Source organism: Oryzias latipes, chromosome 16 (assembly GCF_002234675.1).
Source record: "Oryzias latipes chromosome 16, ASM223467v1".
NCBI classification, from domain to species: Eukaryota; Metazoa; Chordata; class Actinopteri; order Beloniformes; family Adrianichthyidae; genus Oryzias; species Oryzias latipes.
The window spans coordinates 22,751,287-22,773,085 of NC_019874.2; the positions used below are offsets into that span (position 1 = coordinate 22,751,287).

At 41.1% G+C, this 21,799-nt stretch overlaps 2 protein-coding genes across 4 annotated transcripts in view; both read right to left on the reverse strand.

Annotated features, from left to right (window-relative positions):
• LOC101169064 (forkhead box protein O6) overlaps positions 1 to 8,748 on the reverse strand; it is a 30,258-nt gene extending 21,510 nt beyond the window's left edge. The window contains exons 1-2 of one of the 3 annotated variants that reach the window (XM_023964250.1): positions 8,482 to 8,748; positions 7,271 to 8,381 (exon numbers count right to left, since the gene is read on the reverse strand). In XM_023964250.1, coding sequence (XP_023820018.1) covers positions 7,271 to 7,759 — 489 coding nt within the window. In that variant the 5' untranslated portion in view covers positions 7,760 to 8,381; positions 8,482 to 8,748. Of the gene's footprint in view, positions 1 to 7,270 lie in introns of all 3 variants that reach the window. The other 2 variants (XM_011485618.3, XM_004078283.4) reach the window with 2 other exon arrangements.
• Positions 8,749 to 13,409: 4,661 nt separating this feature from the next.
• med18 (mediator complex subunit 18) lies at positions 13,410 to 15,708 on the reverse strand. The gene is made up of 3 exons (XM_004078269.4): positions 15,352 to 15,708; positions 14,795 to 14,874; positions 13,410 to 14,075 (listed from the first exon to the last, which is right to left on the reverse strand). Exons 2-3 carry the CDS (start codon positions 14,865 to 14,867, stop codon positions 13,519 to 13,521), a joined length of 630 nt encoding a protein of 209 aa, XP_004078317.1. The 5' UTR covers positions 14,868 to 14,874; positions 15,352 to 15,708; the 3' UTR covers positions 13,410 to 13,518.
• Positions 15,709 to 21,799: the final 6,091 nt, after the last annotated feature.

Here is a 21,799-nt window from a genome sequence, read left to right on the forward strand (position 1 = left end):
ACATAAACACTCGTGTGCATGCACAAAGCCATCAATCCCTTGCGTGCAGGAAGAGATATCAGATGGGGAGAAAAATTGAATTAGGAAATATGGGCACCGTGATTTGTGGGAAGCCAGTTTTGATGCTGGGAGAAATATAGTGCTAGGAGCACACTTCATGTTAAAGAGCAAAGCAAAAAAAAAAGGAAAGAGGGCTTTACTTTAGGTTACAATGGCTTGATCTGAAATATTCATATACATGTATGACAAGATCAGCACCATTATGTTGATCTCTCTGCAGGGCTTCAGTGAATGGACTGAATGAAAACCCATCAGTCAGTTTAAATTATGAAGACAAGATACATTAAATAAGCCTGTAGATGGGCATAAAGAGGGGTATTATTGTAGCCTGATATCAATCACATTCTACAGCGTCATCAGTATGATAATATGCTACAGGCTATTTCAAGGATAAATCCACCATTATAATATGTCACAAAGACTGTAATGAAAGGAAAACATATTATGGTTTGTGTAGTGCACTTGAAAAGCTGTTACTGCCCGTGTTTTAGATTAATCTGTAAGGAGACACATGATGCTTCTGTTAAATAATGAAGTAACATGTGATTTTTTTATCTTTTACTTTATCTGTTTTTTACTAATGGAAAATGTTGGAAAAATATTTTTGATGGATATAAAATTCTTTCAAAACTTTCAAACTTTAATAGCCAGAAAAATGAAAACATAAGACATCTGCTGGCTATTGGAAATATCTTAAGCAAATATTAAATCACAAATAAAAATTGACACATTTGTAATATGTCGCACTATTAAGGAGCATGCTAATATGGAGCAGGCTAGCCAAGGGCTGTTATCGGGGTAACTAAAAGACAGAGCTGACAGAGCAAAGCAGAGCAGGTCCTGTGGTGGAGGAGAAAGACAGAGAGAGTCAACCCAGCATGACTACCGCCTGCCTGAGTGGAGCAGCCTGCCTGCAATTAAGGTGGAATCAGGGAGAAATCTGCGCTGCCTTGATAATGAGTCTCGTCTGAATTATTAACGAGAGCTGGTCCCCCGGGACCCTGGCTCCCACTGAGCCCATCAGCCCAGCAGCCCCCCACCCACCCAAAAAAAAAAAAAAAAAAGGAAAATACATACCCACATGGACGCACAGACACGCTCATGGAAAGAGAGCCACACACACAAAACAGCCCTATACACTTAAATGTGCAACAAGCATGCAGGCACAGAGTCCAAATTTTGAAACATTGCGAAGGATAAAAGCATTTTATTCACGTCGAGGGTTATTTAGAAAAATTAACAAAGGGCAAACTTTCCGAGGACAAGGCAATGTCACTTAGTTTTCTCCTGTTTTTGAACAATTTTGAACATTAAATGATTCCAAACATCCCACACATAAAACTAACCCCATAACCTGTGATTCATTTTCACTTTGTCTACTCCACTAAGTCAAGTTTATTCAACATAAAGGGCTTTTCATATGAGAGCCACTTATGTTAAAATGAGATATTTAATGTGAAAAGCATTCCTAGTCATGCATGTAAAGTGCTTAATTTTAAGAAGTTTATTATGTCTGTTATATTGCTGATCTATGACTCCTCTGTTTTTTGTAATCTTCTTCGGAAAAGATGCAAAACCGGTTGACGACAAAGGGCTTTTTATCAATGAGTTCACACGTCCAAGGATGCTGGGTTCACCCCTATATGCCTGAAGGACAATTGAGCCGAAAATGAGTGACACTGGCGTTGATTTAATTAAAATGAGGGTATAAATGCGTTTGCATGCACAGGTCCTCCATCAGCCCCAGCATGACACAGCTTTTCTCTGTTCTTTTTGCCCGTTTCCTCACTGATTCCATGAAAATAAAGAGATGTGCTAATCACACACTAGTGGTGGAGCTCTCAAGTCCTCCCCCTCCCAAAATAAATCCCCACGGCATCAAGCTAAACAAAGTTTCAGTAAGAGCTGCAAACCACGATTGGTTCCTGTAGCTGTGAACAGATTCAAACAGAAATCTGCAAGAGCTTACCAAACAGAGCTAAAGATCCTATATGTGCCAACCCTTGCGTTGCACATTCTTTCAAAAACAAATCCGAGGGCAAACATGACCACTGCGAGCTTTTTGGGCAAAATATGTTCACCCCACCTAGAAAACAATGTCCCTCCTTGGTGGTTTGAGGAGGCCCTATTTCTAAATTTGCTGCAAAATATTTGTCTTGGTCAAAGACTAAAGTAGAGACCATCACCCTGAATAGCTGAATAGTACGAAATAATGTACCATGTACGGGCAAACATAAAAAGGTTGTAATTATGTCACCACGCAGAAATGTGGAAATTCAGAGTCAGTTTGTGAGAACCACTTCTGCAACTGAAGTTCACTTTAAAACCAAATGAGCTCATCCTCTTTGGAACTCTTGAGTCTTACTGTTGAAAGGATATTTTCTGAGCAAAGTTGAGCCTCTTCGGTCGTTATCCTGTGATCTTTCAGATAATGTAAGTTTCCATAAGAGGAGGTGCGCTGCTTGAGGCTGTCTGGATAACTGGTAAACCCAAAATCCTGACGCCACACCTCCCTTGAGAAAGACTGAGCACATCACTGGACTGAAAACCACATAGACAGAAAGAATGTATAGAATGTCCAACAGAACGACAGCGCATGACAGGAAAGCAAAAGGATAAAAGAAGAGATCAGTCTGGGTTGAGAAGTGTCTGGCAGATAAAAGAAACCAAAGTAAAAATCAAAGGCGAAATTAAATTGTTCTTCACATCACTGTCTGCTGATTGCAGACTCTCAAAATTTGAATGTGTGCCCATGCTTTGGCAATTTGCATGAACATTAATCATTTTAGTGAGAAATGAACTGCCATGACTGCCTGAAGGCTGCGCAGAGAACGGCAGTAAGAGCGAGGCTCCTGGCATTACTCGCTCAGTTCAAGCTAAATGTGCTCCCCGAACCCAAACTGGCTCCAGGTGAAGCAGCCAGGGGAAGATGTGAGGAATTTGTAACCCTACACCATAAATCTGTCCAGCACACAGTGTATTCTCTCATTTTATTTGAGCATAAGCGAGTGTGTCATACTCCCAAATTAATCTGCTCCCCCCTGAGCCAAGACAGAGGATAAAGTATGAATCAGCTGTAGTCTAGGGTGGTTTCTAGTCTCCCCAGAGTCCCCCACCATCATCAAGTGGCATAAGTGTAATTTACAACTCCACACTCTGAAAGTTTGGAGCCTCTTCACGTTATAGTAAGTCTCTGTCAAACTGCTGTCTTACATTTTTCCATTAACATTCCTCAGATTTATCAAGTGTCTTTGCAGCAGCTGCCAAAGCCCATACATAATGACAGGATTACAGGAGTCAGGCTATCTCTTTACCAATAAATCAATTAGATGAAGAGACTTGATCGAGTCCTGTTACAAATACTGCCTGATGAGATGGACGTACTTTTAAGTCCCACTCGGATCATCTTTTTATCTATCTTAAAAGCATTCCCAGTGCTCTTTTAATTATGATCATGCTGGACATAGTTTCTGCTGAGCGGCATGAGTTCATTAGAAAGTTATGGGCGGAACTGTTGGCGCAGAGTAAGCCCACCTCCTTCCCATCACCCATCTGTTATGCCTGCTCTCCCGCTCGGCCTCTATCTCCTGACACTCAACCCAACCTAACATTAGCAGTGCAACAAAAATGGCGAACAATATCAGAACAATCCAGTTTTGAGACAGGTGCCAGCTCGGATGAGGAAAACAAAGACGCACATGAAACCAGTCGTCTACAAGTGAATGCATTGGAATGGAGAGGAGCTGTAGTGACTTGCCGTGGTAACTTGTACGTCACATTTACAAGCTTTTTCAAACTGCCTTTTTTTCGTCTGCTTCTGTTACACAGCGATTTGATTAAAAAAATACCCAGGAATCCGAGTTTAAGGGAAATTTCCCATTAGCAACTTGTAAAATGCCACAAGAACATGTTAAAAACGCCAAAAACATAATTTTCATCGGAGTGATTGGGTCTTTAACAATAAAAATACAAATTTTTCACAAAGATTGTTTTCCTATTTTCCAAGATTTCCCTTTTAAAAGACAATCTGTCTTCCCTCGAAACTCCCCATCCTTCAGCTGTTTTTGTTTGGAGCATTTCTGGACAAGCCGATTTCTGTCAATACAGGAAGCCCAGTGACCCTTTGCCCGACTGGCCCTGAAGAAACCCCTGCCTAAAGTCTCTTTATATATAACACTCAAGTCACTTTGGATTAAAGCGTCTGAGTGAGTGTTTGGCAGACTTGCCGCCCCGCTGCACAATCTACGACCATTTGACTGGCCCACGAGATGAAAAAAAAAAAAGTCTGGTGCTGTGAGGACACAGAGGGTAAACTATGCATATGAATTAAGCCGAAACAGCTTTATGTCAGTTGCTTATTAGTTCAGCTGCACTCACATTGTATAATGTGCTGACATCCTAGACGTATTTATCATACATTTCTATCTTAATAGGGTTAATACTTAGAGAGCGTTTCTGTGCAATGGATTTTCTGCATCCCATAAGTACTCGTGCTGGGATATACAATAAAGCAACTCACAGTATAACAATGGCATCATCTAACCCCCTTGAAGTTAATGAACTTCTAGGCGCCCACAGGGCAATTCCACCACCAAGTGGTACCCCACCATTAGAGGCATTATGAAGTCAAGAGCGAGACTACATATACCATTCACTGCAGTGACATGCTGTCAGACCAATAAGAGGGCCCAAACACAGACGCCTATACAAGTAGACAGCCCCTCCCCCTGCAGTAGCCCCCACAAAGACACACTGTGCACTACCAACCTTGATGCTTTGTTGCAATTGACATGTGCTTCTCCTACGCATAAATTCAGAATGCATCTAAATGCAAACAGGGATACTTGCCCCCAGATATAATTAGCCTTGAAAATATCCAACTCTGTTACATACAGAGGGATTTCCAGCCAGTTTCTAACTTCAGCTCAAACATTTCTAAGATTGGGTCAGCCTAGATACAGATTGTTAGGAAATTAATGCAGTTGAAGTTACCACTAATCTACAGGGTGACAAGGACAAGCATCCCTGTGGAAAGTGTAGCAGGGTTCATGAGAACACATTTCTACGTATCCTCTCTCCAGTAATGAGCTGATTAAGGCCCTGTGACCTCAGAATCTTGCAGCCTTCCTAGAAGTCAGAAGCCATTAGGTATTTATAGGAGCTTAATGCTACTGTCTAGCTGCACTGCCTGACTAGTATCCATCATCGAGCCGGCATCCCATCCTTTCCAACGGGAGTCAAGCAAGCACAATCTGCTTTTGAAGATATTCATTTCCAAGAACCTCTGTACTAATCTTTGCTCCAGACAAATGGTCTGGAAAGGTTTCTTTCCCTTTAATCCATCATTTCCTATCCCAACAGTCAGGCCATCCAAGAAAACAGCAGAAATGCACACTCTTAATTAAAGCTATAGCACTGAGTTCAAGTTCTCTTTAAGGTTGGGTATGAAAAGAAATCTAACAACCATAACTGCATTTCATTTTGAAGAATAGTGAAGCCAAAAAACAGTTTTAGATTTTCTTGTTTTGTTAGAATTTCAAATTGCATTCATTAAACGTCCCTATTAGTTTGATTTAATTACCCAGTTTAGTATAAAACAAACTCATAACCAAACATGTGTAGAAAGAAAATGTGACTAATAGAAGAATATTTATCCAAATAATGTCAAATCAGAAAATAAATTGAACTTGTGAATCAAAAATGGAATTCAGTGAAAAAATGAGCTTTCTCATTTTTTAGGAGTTTCACTTGTTCGAGGGTGTGCAGCAACACTGATGGTTTTTCTAGCACATGTATGTCTGCTGTGGACTGAGCCTATTTTCCACGTTTGGTTGCTTCCTGTGAACATGGAACACATGCAACTCTGTTTGTTTACATTACCGCAATGTCTCGAACCAAAAATCAGGTCAGGGCTGTTACTGACATTAAGGATGCCTGCTTTAAAAGTCTTACCTAATCCCCCGTCATTACTTAGAATGGGCCTCATGTCTCGCCTGAGGCCTGAAATAGCCAGGGACCTCAGACGCCCCATAAACCCCTCTAATTTTCAGTTTCATAAATAGCCGACTAGGACTTTTGGTCTTTAAGTAAAGATGTCTTGTGGTTGGGAGTCGCTGGTGCAAGTGCAGAGCTAATGAAACAATGTGTACCTGGAGACACACCTTAGCAGTCAGCTCAGTTTAATAGGACAGGTTGCTTAGGTGCCATGTGATTAACTCCGAGGCTAAAAGAAGAGACAACAGGTGACAGAGTTTATGTTTCGCAACTGCAGCAACAGGTTTAGACAAAGACCTAGAGAAACAACTATTTTTTTTTATCTTAAATGAAACCCATCAGATTAGGTTTGATTAATTATGCTGGAAGAAATGTGAGCCGTTTGTACCGTGAGCTTCACAGATCTTTGCTGTTAAAACAGCGAGATATCAGTTTTACAGGAACGCCATTGTGCTGGAAGACAGGTAAAGCTGGAAAAGAATCTCTGCAGATCCAGTGCAGAAGTTAGAGCCCAAACTATTGCATTCAAATCACACATCTTACCTTCTTTGTGATGCATAAATAAATAAATGACAGTTAAGGTTAAAACCCAGTCTTAGTAAAGTTACACCATCAGGACAAGCAATGTTGCCCTGCTGATCCCACTGCCCTCAGATGGCTATAATGAATAGAAACAAGATGAGGCTGGGAGCAAGGGCTGATAACATGGGCTGATGTCCAGGAGGTTAGGCTTTCAGCCAGACAGACAGCAGTAGTGGACTTGTGGTCATATGTGAACAGGGCAGTGAATACTTTACACTGTGGAAAGCTGACCTGCTCTCCCACAAGTGTCACCCCATTGATTCTCCTCAAACAGATAATGAGAAATGTGTAGTGCCCTCTCCATAAATCTGAAACACTGAATTGGGATGGAAATAACTAAACACAAGGAACTGAGGGGAATTCATGGACTATTTGTTGGGCTTTGTGCTGCTTGGATGAAGAAGGGCAGAACTAAAAGGGTTTTGGGTACACTTTCTGTCATCATTGACATAACAGGATTGACAGCTGTAATGAACGGAGACGCCATTCATGCCCAGCTGAGCTGAACCCCCTGGTAACATGTAAGGGCACACGTGGGGAAGGAATTATTTTGACTTTGTTAATAGCCATATGATATTAAAGGGATTAAGGCGTCAGAGCTCCCCACTCTGGCTTGTAGGGTTCAGTTTCTTACCTTCCAGCCAGCTGAACTGTTGCTGTCACCCTTATCCTTGAAATAGGGCACATAACGGACCATCCAGTCATATATCTGTGACAGCGTCAGCCTTTTTTCTGGAGTGCTCTCAATGGCGCGCGTAATGAGATCCGCGTAGGATTGGTTCCCCCACGCGTTCCGCCGCGAGGATTTGGCTTTGCGCAAGGATCCGGTCACGTCGAGCGCCGCGCCAGCCAGGCATGGGTGCGTCCCGCCTGTGGGTGCCGGTGCGCCGGCTGGATGCTTCAGTTCTCCGGGCGTTCCGCCAACGAGCCCGGCTCTGCACGCCGGCACGTCTTCCGGTTCCACCTTGATGTTGGCCAGCTGAAGTCCTCCGCTCACCTCGTGTCCAGTGGGGAAATCCTCCAGGCAAGGCAGCGGCCAGGTGCAGGAGCGAGGCCGGCTTTGCGGCTCAAAATCCGAGTCAACCTGATGAGCGTCTAATTCTTCGTCCTCCATCATCAACATTTAGTCGGAAATGGAATAAATCAAAAGGAAAGGCAAGAAGAGAAACTGCCTTCGTCTCCTCTTGTCGTAAAAAAATCCTTGAAATATGCCTTTTTAAGTCAGAATCTGTGCCGTTTCAAGGGAGTAAAACAATCATCATGAATCCAAGAAAATCACTGCCTTGCATGAAGAGATAGAAGTAATAAAAGTAATAACAAATTCTTGTCCATTTTTGACTACAGGTGAATTTCATAAAAAATAAAATCCGGTTTAATTAACAGTCCATATCACCTTTACGCACTAAATCTCAAACGTGTCTGAGTCAGTCATAGGAGGGGGGGGGGGGGTTCTATCCACTTGCAGCAACAGATGATATTTCAGATAAGGAGCCAAGCAGCCGTCGATAAATCCTCCACAGGACTACAAGAAGAATGAAGCAAAGAAGAAAGGAAAATCTGTAGAGCTGTGCAAAGAGCATCCACTGAGGCGATAATGCGTGATTACCGTGAATTATTAAATCTTCCAGTCTGCCTGGATTAGGCTGGCAGCGACACATTCAAGTCCATTCAGCCTGAACAGCACCCAACTGTCTGCAATTATCACGGAGAGGCGTGCGCTTGTGACGAATCGATCATTTCCCTGTCTGGATAGAAAAAATGATTAGAAAAAGAAAGAAAAAAAACGGCGTTCAAATGTCGTATCCAGTTGTCAGAAGGATTTTTTTTAAGTGTGCGTGTTCTCACGCGTCCTGTTGGTCCCTCCTGTCACCTCCTCGCCTTTCTCACTCTCTCAGATGCCGCACATGCTGTCATTTGCCTACAACTCGCTCTTTTCGATGGGAGCCGAGGATGACGCGCCGGCGCTGTATAGTAGAGATGCTGCCAATTGGAGCGCGCGCACGAAATCAATACTCTCCGAACATGATTACAACGAAATCCCGGACTGTCTCCCTCCCTCTCCCCCTCTCTCTCCCTATTTATACGTGCGTCTCTCTACCTCTCCCCCTCTTTTTTGCGCCGTCTATACGAACAAAGGTGTCATATAAACCCCCCAAATCTTAATCAGAACTCGGTGTTTTTGTGTTTTTATTATGCAAAGCGGAGCACATGCAGGTTCTTTGTGTGCCAAGCTTCACGTGATATGACGCTAATAAATAAATAAATAAGATCCCGCACCATCTCCAAACGCAAAAAAGGCGCGTAACAATTTGTCCCGCGTGTACTGCGCGTGCAAACTGCCCTCCAGGGAGAAGTTCCGGCACCCAGACAGTTTCACCTCCTCTTATTATTTGCGGGTAATACCTTAGTGAGTGTAATTTACTGTACCGATTAGACAGATTTAGATCAGATTAGATCAACGGAGATTAGGTAAACCAAGATTTTAATCTGAGAGGAGTGGGTTGAAGTGGGGCTTTTCGGAGGATAGAGGACGCGTAATCATCCCTGCTCTTCCACAAAGTAGTGAGAGAGAAAGGGAGGTGGGGGGTGGGTGAAAAAAAGACTAGCATATCATCTGAAATCGTGTTTGTTGCAGCCGGTAGACTCCTTGTGCATTCATGGGTTTGAGTTTGTGGTCAAACGCTTGTGCGTAAATCTGCTGCTGCATGGGTCTGTTCAGGAAAGAGGGGGAGATTCCGACCTTTTACGAAAATCTGACAGGTGGGCGGGCAGAATGTCACATTGGATTTTGCCCAATTGCTTGTGTATTTCCAGTGCGAGCCTTTTTTGGACCTTTTAATGTAAAATGTGTACACTCACCCTTATCTAATATTTTCAACAATTAAATATTTTATATTTTTAAAAGATTTTCTTAAGTTGGTCTGAAATCTGCAAAACATTCCCCTGAACATTGTGTTGTTTTTATAACAAGTTCTTGTGGAATTTTTGTAATTATGGAGGACATGTAAAAAAATTAAGCTTAAAATAGCATTTCTGAGTATTTCTGTATTCAAATCATTGTGAATCAGGAGCAGAACGAAAAATGCCATTTATGAAAAAAAAAAACTGCAATCAGAAAGCCACAAGCTGCTCCACTCCATTCTGGTGCATCCAGACAAATCGATCCATGTACATCTTGGTTTCCTCGTCTGAGTTGGCATCTGGCTCAAACCTGTACGGATGGATAGCTCCAATGTTGCTTGCCATTTTTGTTGCATCACTGATATTAAGTTGGGGCTGGTATGGGCTGTAAGCTAGTGGAAGAGCATGTAAACAAAAGTATGATTGGAAATGAGGGTAGGTTTACTCCGTGCCAACAGTCCAGCCTGCACTCAGAGATGAATTTCTAATGAACAAATGTCCCTGAGCAGAAACTATGTCCTACAAAATGACTTCTTTTTTTTCTTTTTTTTTTGGCTGAAAACAGCACAATCCTCATTAAAAGACCACTGGTAACACTTTTAAAATAGATCTAAAATAGATCATTGAAGTGGGACTTAAAGTATTCCAACAATTTTCTCGGTTTGACTTGTGAGTTCCCATCATAATATTCAACAGCTGAATAATGAGTTGCTCCTCACCACCCTCAAGCAAGCGCAAAAGGCACTTCCTGAGAATGCAAGGAGGTAAACGGGCAGAGAACAGCACCCTTTCCACGCATACAAGTGTGCATGCCTGAAAGCTTTCAAATTGCATAAGACCACCACGCTGCAAACTCCGACATGAACCATGTTGAGAAACTCCTCCAAAACCATACAGTTTTAGGGAGGATGCGTCATCCTGTGTGTCACAGAAGAATTTCATGCTGTGTCCCACCCAAATCACAAGATTAAAATGCAAACTAGCTATTAGTTTACTTATTTAAATACAACTAAATAATATTGTTCATTATAGACATGATTACGGGGAAATCATTTGCTATATTTCAATCACAGCCACCCTAGATTAAAAATCAAAACAAGCCCGGAGGCAGATACGCCTTTTCCAGCTTCTAGACTTTTACACAAGGTTTTGCTTGAGATGCCTCACAAGCAACACTTATGAAAGCCATAATTTTGGTGACACTTCAGATTACACAATGCGCCTTGATTACACAGGAAGTGAAAGAAAACCAAATGACTATCAAGCAGGCAAACAGGCAGACCCAGAGTCTCACAGCAGGACTGAATGTCAAGAGAAACAAAACTGCTGGGATTGGAGAGGAACCAGACAGAGGGGAGGAAGGGTGAGGCGCTCGGTCCCCTCTGGGCTGACTCTGACGTTGTCCCCCATACCAGACATTCCACAGGCAGCGTAGCTGGCTTCAAGCTCTGAGTGGCTGACCCTGGAACAGCATGTTGTGCATAGCAATGATCATCTCTGTGAGCCACAAGGGAGGCAGATCACCACATGAACAAGTCACAGCTTTGCATTTCGTCAAGTTGGAGGGTGTCAAATTGTGTTGGAATCTTGTTCAAAGAACAGGGGCTTTTTTTTTGTAAGGCCCATCCTGATTCCTTTGGTCACAAACTTAATATTCTTTCAAATGTGTCTCTGTGAGCCATTGTCTTCTAAAGTATCCTGAGAAACCACAAGGACACCCTTGGGAAAGGATGTCTGCCTGCAAAAGCTCCTCCCCTCCCAGCGCACAACCCACGCTGTCTAACAAGACCAAGGGTTCCCAATTACACAGGAAGAAGGCTCAATTCTTCGCTTTCGCAACAATGGACTCTGGAGGTGAAGCTTGATTTCAGCCCCTCTGTGGCATTGGCCCAAAGAAATCTGACTTAAAGACTTCCTCCCTGGAGCAACTGCCAACTTTCTACGGCATCTTGGCATCTGCAACTATGAACATTATGTTCAGAAGCAAGGAGAAGATGGGTGCCAAGAGTTTTAATTAAGACTGTTTTGTAAAATGGGAAATATAGGCATGTGCAGGTAATGACTTCCATTCCCATTCGAAGGTCTAACACAATATGATTAACGCTATCTGCCTTAGCCAATTAATTAAAGCAACAGCTAAAAATGCAGAGCAACCAAATGGCCCAGAGAGGGAAACCAATGTGCAACGTCTCTCATTCCCACAACGGAAGCAGGATTAACTGTAGAAAAAAAGATGTCAAAACACATGGTGGCTCTAATATTTCTGTACAAATTCTGTACGACAAAACAATAAAAACATGCATGTACAGTAATGCCATCTACTCTGCAACATAATGATGCAAACAAATGCTGTCAACGTATTCAATACATAAAGGTGGTTTTCTTGAAATTTATTCTCACTTTTCAAGAGCGAAATATCAAATCTGATCAGCTAAAAGAACAACAAATGATGGGAAACTAAGATGAAAATAAAGAGCTGGTATGACAAAAATATATTTTTGGTGGACCAACTTGCATATGGTCTTCTGCAAAGAGTTAAATCCTTTACTTATGTGGCTGGCAACATCCACAAAACCATGTAGGCCTGATGCCAAGATGCTGATTATCCTAGCTATGCTTCTGCTCTCTAGGCAACGTGGAGGTGTAGAGGGACTCACAAAAGAGCACTGTGCTAAACACAAGTTTAAGTGGAAGAAAGCCAGTAGACTGTAGTGTATCCATGCTGGACATATCAAGCCTTAGGCAAGGAGGCATCTCCCTCTTTAATATATAATTCACTCAGAGCTGAAAAACTATGCTCCAGTCCTTGGAGCCAGTAGTCTGTTTGTGGTTGTTGGAACATCAATAGATAATTTACTCTGACGCTAACTTTTGTCTGCCATCTTTGTCAGATATTCAACTAAATGATGCTCAGACTAAAATGGTCACTATAAGTTAAAGTTTTTTTTTTTTTTTTTTTTAAAAAGGGGGATTAGGGTACTGGAGGTTCAAAAGTGCGGCTTTCTTTCAGTGTGCTCTAAACGCATGTGGAAGCAATGCCACCTCACCTTTCCACCTCAGTGAGCTTGTCCTCATCAGCCTTGAAATGCAGGTAGGTCAACATGCAGAGACAGGCATCAGCCCCGGAGCTGTCCGCTCAGACATGCACATGGTCACTCTACATCTCAACTCCAGCAAATGCATCTTCCTGCAAGGGTATTATTAGAAACAATCTTGTCTTTTTGCCAACATTATTATCATAACTGACAGGATGTGCATTAGTTACTTCCGCCTCTGCAGTAGCTTGGCCATGTTGACACACTAATATACAACCCCCTTTTTCCAATTTCAACATGAGCAATGAAGGACCTAAGGCAACCATAGTGCTTTCACTTGTAATAGTCCCAGCTCAAGTTCCCATGAAAAAAAGAAAGGATACTAATGGGTTAACAGTAGAAATGAAAGGGGAAGAGAGGGAAAATCAATGCTTTTGTGGAAAGGAAGAAAGAAAGGCTTTCACAGGTCTATGTATCATTAAGCAATTGAGAAAGCTAATTAGAGTGGGGTAAACGATGTGCAGATCGCACAGCTAATTATTTCCATGGCAACCAGAGCTCCTGTAGATGATGAGAGGTAGCGTTCACTTTGCTCCAATTAAGACCATCCTTGTGGAAAGAGAGACCCCTGGTGGACATTTATTATATAAAAAAATGAAATTGAAGATTTAAAAAAAAATTTTTAAAGCAATAACATAAGCCATCTGAGGCATTGCAAAATGTTTGTCAACTTAAAATATATTTAAGTATTTTCCAGCTATTTGTTACTATAATATTTTCTTTATAGTAGGCACAAAAAGTAAAAAATAAATTAAAAAAATACTCTGACAGGTCAGATTAACCACAACTGTAACAGTTTAAGCAAAGTAAATCTGTATTTCATCACATTAAAAAGCATTTAAATGGAAAGGAAAACAATAACAAAAACATTTTTTTCCATTAATGCTTAATGTCTCTGCTTGCTTGGGTCAATCTTCTCCAGATGAATCAGAGGTTTGAGCTGCTCGGCAAAGCTGCGCATGTCTTCTGACACGGTGTCCTGTCCGGCCGGAGCCAAAATGCTCAGTTCCACTAAATACGACAGCGACATTCGCTCTGTATTTTCCGTGTTCCCTGGTACTAGGATGCGTGAAACCTTGCTAACCACAACTTTCATTGCTCCTTTGCGAAATATGTGACCACTGGCCACAAACTCATGGTCCATGCGAAAGCCCATCTCATTGAGGAACTCCGGAAGGCTTTGAGAGGCAGCTACATCGACACAGTTGCGAACCAGAGCATGGCGGCTCTTGTCTCCCACTTCTGGCTGGCCTAGATACCGCAGGTGCCATGGAGAAGTAGGGTGGGAGAGGGAGCGTCTGGCACGCAGAATGAAGGGGTTGCCTTGCTGGCCTTTCAAAAGGTAAACCAGCTCGTGGTCGGTGAAAGTCTCTGGTTCCATGTTGTCACAGAGACCACGCAGGCGATGCAGGAGGCTTTCCAGAGCCTGATCCAAAACACTGCCTGAAAAAAACGAGAAAATAGAATATCCTTTAAAGACTCATATAGTAAGTTCTTTACTCCCACTATAATTATTTCCTGCTGTGATACAACTTTTTAAAAATGAATATTAAACATATAATCCTCCATCATGAAATTAAAAAATGTTCAATGTTAAAATTAGTGTTCGTTTTAGATCTCTTTTTTTTACAAACACAGTTTCAATAAACACTTCAGATGTGATGAAAACATGAATAACAGGTTTCATGAATAAAAAAATTTAAAAAAAGCTTTCCTGACTTGAGGATTATTTTTCCATAAATCTTTATGCATCTATATAATCTTAAATACTTCAGTTTACTAAATACAAATGTGTCCAGTAAAGTGCAGCACAAACAGGACAGGAAAACCTTAGAAATATATATTATTTTCAAGACAGAAAGTAACTGAGCACTCTTTCCACACTCTTGACAGTGTGGTTTGCTCTTTAATGCTACACCAACACTCATGATGGAAAAATAATTAGCTCAACTTAATAGTTTTTTTTTAAAGACTAATATTAATGGATAGAAGTTGGTTTTAGCAACAGAATGAAGATGTAAACATTATTTTTCAAATAATTTAGCCAGTGAACTTCATACTGGCTTCTAATATATGTATTCTGGAAAAATACACCGTTTTATCTGTAAATATATCAAGCCTCTATATCTCTGGTTGAACCTTCTATATCTGAATCGTCTCACCTTGTAACAGATATTCCATCATGTTGATGGCACCGCCGGTGACGGGCATAACTGTGACAGGAGGAGCTTCCATCTTCTTCCTGATTTAAAGTAATAGTGAATGATGGCATTGTCATTCACTTAGCAAAAAGTACTACACTTGAAGTTTATTTCATTGAGGACACGTGAGAATAAGTACAAGTGTACGATAGACCATGTGTATATTGTGAAAGAAGTATTAACTGACTGAAAACTTCTTCAGACTAAATTGGAACATTTTATGTTTTGAATTTAGCAATACTAGATTGTGTTTAAAAGTTTACTTCAAGTATATCGTCCCACTAGCCAATTATACATGTAGTAAACTAAATAGGCTACTTTTTGCAAAGTGTTGTTGGACTACTCTATTTCATTTGCAGTTGTTTGATGATACATGTGAGTGACATTACCAATGAATGAATGAGTAAACAGAAAACAGTTGTTAGCTAAATTAGCGAACAAATACAACTACCAATAGCAGGCTTATGCTAACTAGCAAAAGCAGTAGACGTTTCTCACTACAGAGTAAGATGGTTTACCTGAGCAGAATAAAGAGTTCGGCGCAGCGTTAGAACTGACTAAAGTTAAGATATTTTTGCTGTTTGTGGTTGGTTTCCACGGTGGGCCCCCTGTTTCACCGGTTAGCTAATATCCACACGGCTGCTAGTACCAGTTAACAGTTAGCCTACATGGAATTACCAACTCACGATTTGAGCTGTTACTGTCATCAACAAAGTAATTTAAGGCATTCGTACTTAACTTAAAAAATAAAAAAAGTGTTAATGAAATATATATTGTAACCCGTTCTAAAAACAACCAAAATTTGATGCTAATCAGAAAACAAAGGCGCCCAAGTTCTTCCTTGGCTTTTGTTTTTAAAAGGCGCTTTCAATCCAGTTTAAAGCTCGTTACTGCCACCTACTGAAACCCCGGAATATAACCATTCATGGAAGCAACTTTCTGTGTTAGCTTTTTCCGCGCAAACAGGTATTTAGGCAAATGATAAAACAATAAGTACACGTTGAATACACTTATTGAACTTAAATTTTAGCAATGTAGAAAAAGGATCAATTACAGTAACCCAAACAGGGGTTACTTTAAAAATACAATCCATAAATAACATTTTTTTAAAAATCAACTTCAAGTCATTTGATTTACAAAAACACTCACAAACCAAAACGTGCTCTAAAAATTGAAACTATTATCAGTGCAGATAAGTAACTAAATGTATTTGAAAACCTTGCACATATTTAAAAATAATAAAAATATATATGTAGATTTCATACCGAAAATGTTGTAATAGTAATTGCTGGCACATAAAAAAATAAAAGCCTAGCTCTGTGGGCCTTTTTTTTAAAACTCAGATGCTGTCTTCACAACAATTACAATATTTTTACAATTAGTTTTTGTTAAATATTTTCTTTTTAAAACATTGAATAAAACATTTAAAATTCAGACATGCTGCTATAGTTTTTGGCTGATTGAGGTTCACAAACTTTTTTAAGATTTGTGCTTAACCTTTTAAAGTAAATGACAAACATTCCATCAGATGCATATTTTACACATAAAATAATAAAGATATAAAAACTGTGTTTTGACGGATTCCGAAGCCTTTAAAGAAAAAATATTTAACAAAATTTGTGTCAGAAAAAATAATGGTTCAGAATAATTTAAAGGAACTTGTTTTCTGTTTTCAAAGCACTTGCTGACAGTATCAGGTACAGACACAAAGCAATGCTATATTTCATAAAGATAATTAGCAAGCAGTTATTCATTTTCTGACACAATGGAAAAAACCCTTCTAAGGGTTTCCATTTTGGACCTTGTAGGGTGAAGTTTACTTCAACTCACAAAACAGAATCCATGTTAAGGCAACTTCAGAACTGCTAAAATATCGCAACAATTACCTGCTCAACCTATCCAAACTGCTTTTTGTGAATTTTATTTCACTGTAAATGGTTTCATTGTGGGCTAATTCACGGCCATTGGTCTTTGCAGGGGTTCTAAAGGCAATTAAGGAATAAACAATGGAGGGTTCTTCTTCCACCTGCAAATAAAGAAATAATGATTAGTGGAAAATGATTAGTAAATGATTAGTCACTTTATGATTTGTGGAAAATGTAAAGGATTATTACTCACACTTGTCCGTCTTCTGAAAACACAGCAAGTGCAAAGCAAAGGAAATGCTAGAGGGTGAACATAGAAAAGGTGTGATGGAGCTGTTAAAACCTCAGGCTCATTAAAACTCTGAAAGTAAAAACCTCAGAATTTGCACCCCAAAGAAAGCAAAAGAAAGAGTTTCTGCTTGGAGAAAAATAACGAACAAAGTAAACGCACGAGTTTCTGATCTTATTTCCAATTACGAAGTGTGTTTTGGATTTAGGCCCCCTCTGCAACTGAGTTTGACCCCCCTGTAATATGAGTCTAGAAAAGTCATGCATTTTTGTGTGTAAAATTAGCGAATAAAAATGGGGCACACAAAAGGATGTCGTCAAATTGTGTTTGTGTGTGTGTGTGGGGAGGGGCTAGGAAATTTTTAGCAAACAGGTCCTGTGGCGCCCTTCAGACCACTTAGTGCCCATGAAATAGCCCTCAGTCTCAAAAAGGTTGGTGACCCCTGCTGTACAGGTACCAAAAACAAAATGTACTTTAAAGAGTTAATCAAAAGCTCCAAGTTAAATGGTTGACTTGCACGGAATTACCTGCTTGTCCAGAACGATGTAGAAATGTAGAAAGGGCGGCCGTGGTGCAGCGGTAGGGCGGTCGACCCATGATCGTAATATTGCAGGTTCGATTCCCGCCTTGCACGCCCATGAGTCGAAGTGTCCTTGGGCAAGACACTGAACCCCACCTTGCCTCTGGGGGTAGGCGGGCGCCTGTGTTTGGCAGCGGAGCCGCCACCAGTGTGTGAATGTGTGTGTGAATGTGCGTGTGACTGGGTGAATGGGTCTGTGACTGTAAAGCGCTTTGTCCTTGTAGGAAGAAAGGCGCTATATAAGTATACGCCATTTACCAAATCCTGGACTGTGCCCTTCTTTGTACCAATTGCAAGCAGATAGGGTTGAGTGGAGCTGTCGATGTCATCAACAGGTTCTTGAACGCTTGTTCCACTCTGAAGATGAAAAAGATCAAACAATAACAATTCCAAGGAGCTGCATTTCAAGGATAAAAATTGAACTTAAAGGGGAATAATTGTCAAAAAAAGAAGGAAATGATCAAAGTTGACCACAATAAAAGTGAAAACGACACAATAACAAAAAAGATCTTTTTATGAAAAATGCCAGAGCCGGGTATCGAACCCGCAAGCTTCTGCACCAAAGAAAGAAGCAAAGAAAAGTTCAAAGATTTGAAAGACCAAAAGTCATAACAGGAAAAAGCTGAAAGATTTGAACATTTTAATAGTTGAATAGTTGAAATGTTCAAAGCTGAAAGATGTGAACATTTTAATAGTTGAATGGTTAAAATAGCGGAAAAATTGTAGGAGTTAAGTACCAAAAAACGTCGGAAGATACTAGAATAAAGAAAGAGAAACAGGAAAACAATGGGTTGAATAAATTAATGCATTCAACCAATTAACTTTATTTAATTATGCTTAAATATTATGATCAGGAAAAACAAGCGCATTTTCCTCAAACTACCCAAGCAAATTTCTGATCACCCCACCTGTCTCAGAAGGGAGTGAGGAAAGAAAGCACACGACAATATACTAATTAACTTTAATACCAACCTTCTTGAAGACAAGATGTTTCTCAGCTTGAGATGCGGAAACCTTGCCTGGCCTTTTGCTCCCCTGGCTGTTGGAGAAATCAGGTGAAGCAGGAGAATGACTGAAGATAAATCACTGTCCCATCCTGTACAAATATAAAAAGTTGATTACGTAATGGCAGACCTGTACATTTCAACAGCAGTCTTTAGGCAATCTTTAAGTTAAAAACAGCTGGTTGAAGTGCTACAAAAAAAACAGTTGTCATAATACATTGGAGAGAAAAAAAAATCAAAATGAAACACAATAGGTATAAATATATGTAGTCTATAGTAATCAGCCATATAAGATGATACACATGAAAACCAGACCAGAGAGCTCAATGAAAATCCATTAGAAAAAAAAACTGTCAATTCAAAACACTGTACACTCATCAGTCTCACAGCAATCTGTTGTTGATTAGAGACAGTGTTAAAGTTTTCTAGGGGTCCATAACAAAAACTCACACTGTGACCTCCTCCACCTCTCTGTTGTTGTCAGCAACAACTCTGACGCAGTCGATTGACAGCAAAAATGTGTCCGGCCCAATACCTTGGTCCAGCTTTCTAAATAATCAGTGCCTAAAAATGCGTCAACCTTTTCAATTTACTTAAGTTTTTTTATCAAGAGTGTAGCACGAAACTCAATTTTGTAATTTTATAATAGAACATACTGTAACTACCCAGCTGGTACATTACTGTAGCGGTGAAACGAGAGCCGAGCTGTTAATTAAGTGGCTGCGTTGGAAAGCCATCCATGCCCCATACACCACAACATTCAATACAGTCTCTAAAAGCAAGTCGCAAAGAGAGAGACAATTTGCACAATGTTCTTTCCAGCTTCAAAACCTATTTATTTTGAACATATTCTTAAACAGGTAAACAGCATGGTAGTCACTTCGGCTCACAACCCTCTCACTCATGGTTTTCACCCAAGATTCCCCACTTCCCATGAGTCTTAGGGGCTGAAGGTGGGACCAAGCCCCCCAGATCGCCACAATACTGATTCGTTTTTGTATGCAACATAAACACCAGACTTGCTTTGCACATCAAGGGCTTCAGGTTTCAATGTTAATTCAATGTACAGATACGATTCAAGTCCTTGCAGCAGGGACGTGACGTTTTGAGTATGGCGTTTCATCTCTGCCATAAAGTGCAAAGGGCTTAAAGACAACTGAGCGGGCGTATTCAGGAACTGAGTGAGCGAACCTTAGAAGAACCGCACAGGCGCAATTCTAACCGAGCAACCCCGCATTTTAAAACTTCACGCCTGCAATCCTAACCGAGCGGGGATCTTGCGCGGTCAATTCCCCTTTGCGCGCTCAACTGGATTTGCGCGCAGTGTTAAGGGGGCGTTTTTGTCACTTTGGGGGCATTAACCTTTCTGGTTGATCTGATTGGCCAAAATTTGCTGGTCAAATTCGGCGAGCCAGCGGGGCGGGACTTTCATATTCTATACCATGGGAAATATCAAGATTTTACACTGCATGTTTTTAACCCCACGGAGTAATTTTTACTCTGCGCATTTTAACTCAGAGCATTACAACCCACACTTGGAAAATGGGGGTGGGGCCTTAAACTCGCTGTTGTTGTAATAACTCTGAGAGAGTCTGATCAGTTTGACTACGAAGATATGACACTGGAGAATTTGCAGTTGTTGACACATAACTGTTGGTAACTGTTGAATGTTCATCTGCCTTGAACATCTGACTTGCATTGCAGGTTAATTTCCCAGATCCATCCACATGCATCAATAGCCGCGGTTACATGGGCAGAATATCTTGATCGGATCAATGGTCGGGTTAAAATTCACCCGTGCACATGGGATCAGAAAACCTTTTTCCGATTAGAACAAACATTCCCATGGCTCACACTTTCGGTCGGAATGAATCATTTGGGCATGCGCAGTAGTGTTGAAAACTCCCGGATGAGGAAATAGGTCCCGTTCTAAACAAACAGCTGCCACAGACATTTATTTTATGCAGCAGCTCGGTAATATACGAGACGATCTTCCAAATGTGCTTTTATTAATGTCATGAATAGTATGAAGTGCCTGTTAGCTCATCGTTTTATTTAATCCGTGTGATCAGTGCTGGAAGAAGGGTTAGGACAGGCTATAAACACAGGCTAACAACATTAGCCTGATTGACACAAAATCCTGGACCATGAAACCCTGCAATCTGCATCTTGGCTGCACGTAAATGTCTGGGAATAACATCAGTCTTTATTTTGTCGGGACACAACTGGAAACACAAATCCACGTGATTGTTTGAACAGTTTCTAAGGACTGAGCGACATTTCTTTCTGCTTCCTCAAACTCGCTGCGTGAGCTGGCGGCTCTCCTGAGTCCTGCAGCCGCTAACCCAGAGCGGCGGGACGGCTCGCAGTCTGAATTCTCCCACACATAACAAAACAAAAAAAACACACACGTAACAAGCATCCTCCTCCCCTCAAACACAAAGTTATTAACCCAGCTGTTCTGCTCACTCGGGTGCCAGTGGATCGAGTGAGCGTCGGGGAGTCACGAAGCGCTCCTTCCCCGCATCTCCCTCGTGAGGGGTGAAAGAGAGGGGAGAGCCAGCAGGGCGAGAGCGGAGCGGCGCTTTTCACGGGGCGACCGCGGATCAGCTGGTCGGTCCCGTATGCGCTCCAAAGCTTTCTCTCAGCGAAACACCGTCTATGCATGACGTAACCCAGAGCAGTAGTGACACACGATCGGAATGACCGTTTCTATGCAACACGATCGGATAAACGATCGGTATAACCCACCTATCTCGATCGGAAAGAAATTTTGATCCAAACGAGTCTGACCGGGGCAGAGTATTCCGAATGTCGCGTTTACATGACTTATTTTCTTTCCGATCAGGCGTTCATTTCGATTACTTTCGCCTATGTAAACGCGGCTAATGTCCCTGTTATGTTCATCATCTGACTCCAAGCATGACTTTTTTTATTGAATTCCTCATCACACACCACAGCACACGACACAGGAGAACCTTTATCAGGGATCACTGCTGGAAAAACATATAATAATAATACTAATAACAAATTAGATACCATAAATTGAAGCACTTTGATGTAAATGTGTGTAAATGATGACCAGCTTCTCACCTGTTATTACGCATAAGTTGACAGTAAGCACTTTTTGACTTGGACCCCCACACCGACTCACCAAGCACGTATATTTCCCAGCATCTGTAATATTTACATTTGGAATATATATGGACTTGTTGGAAGTCACAGTGA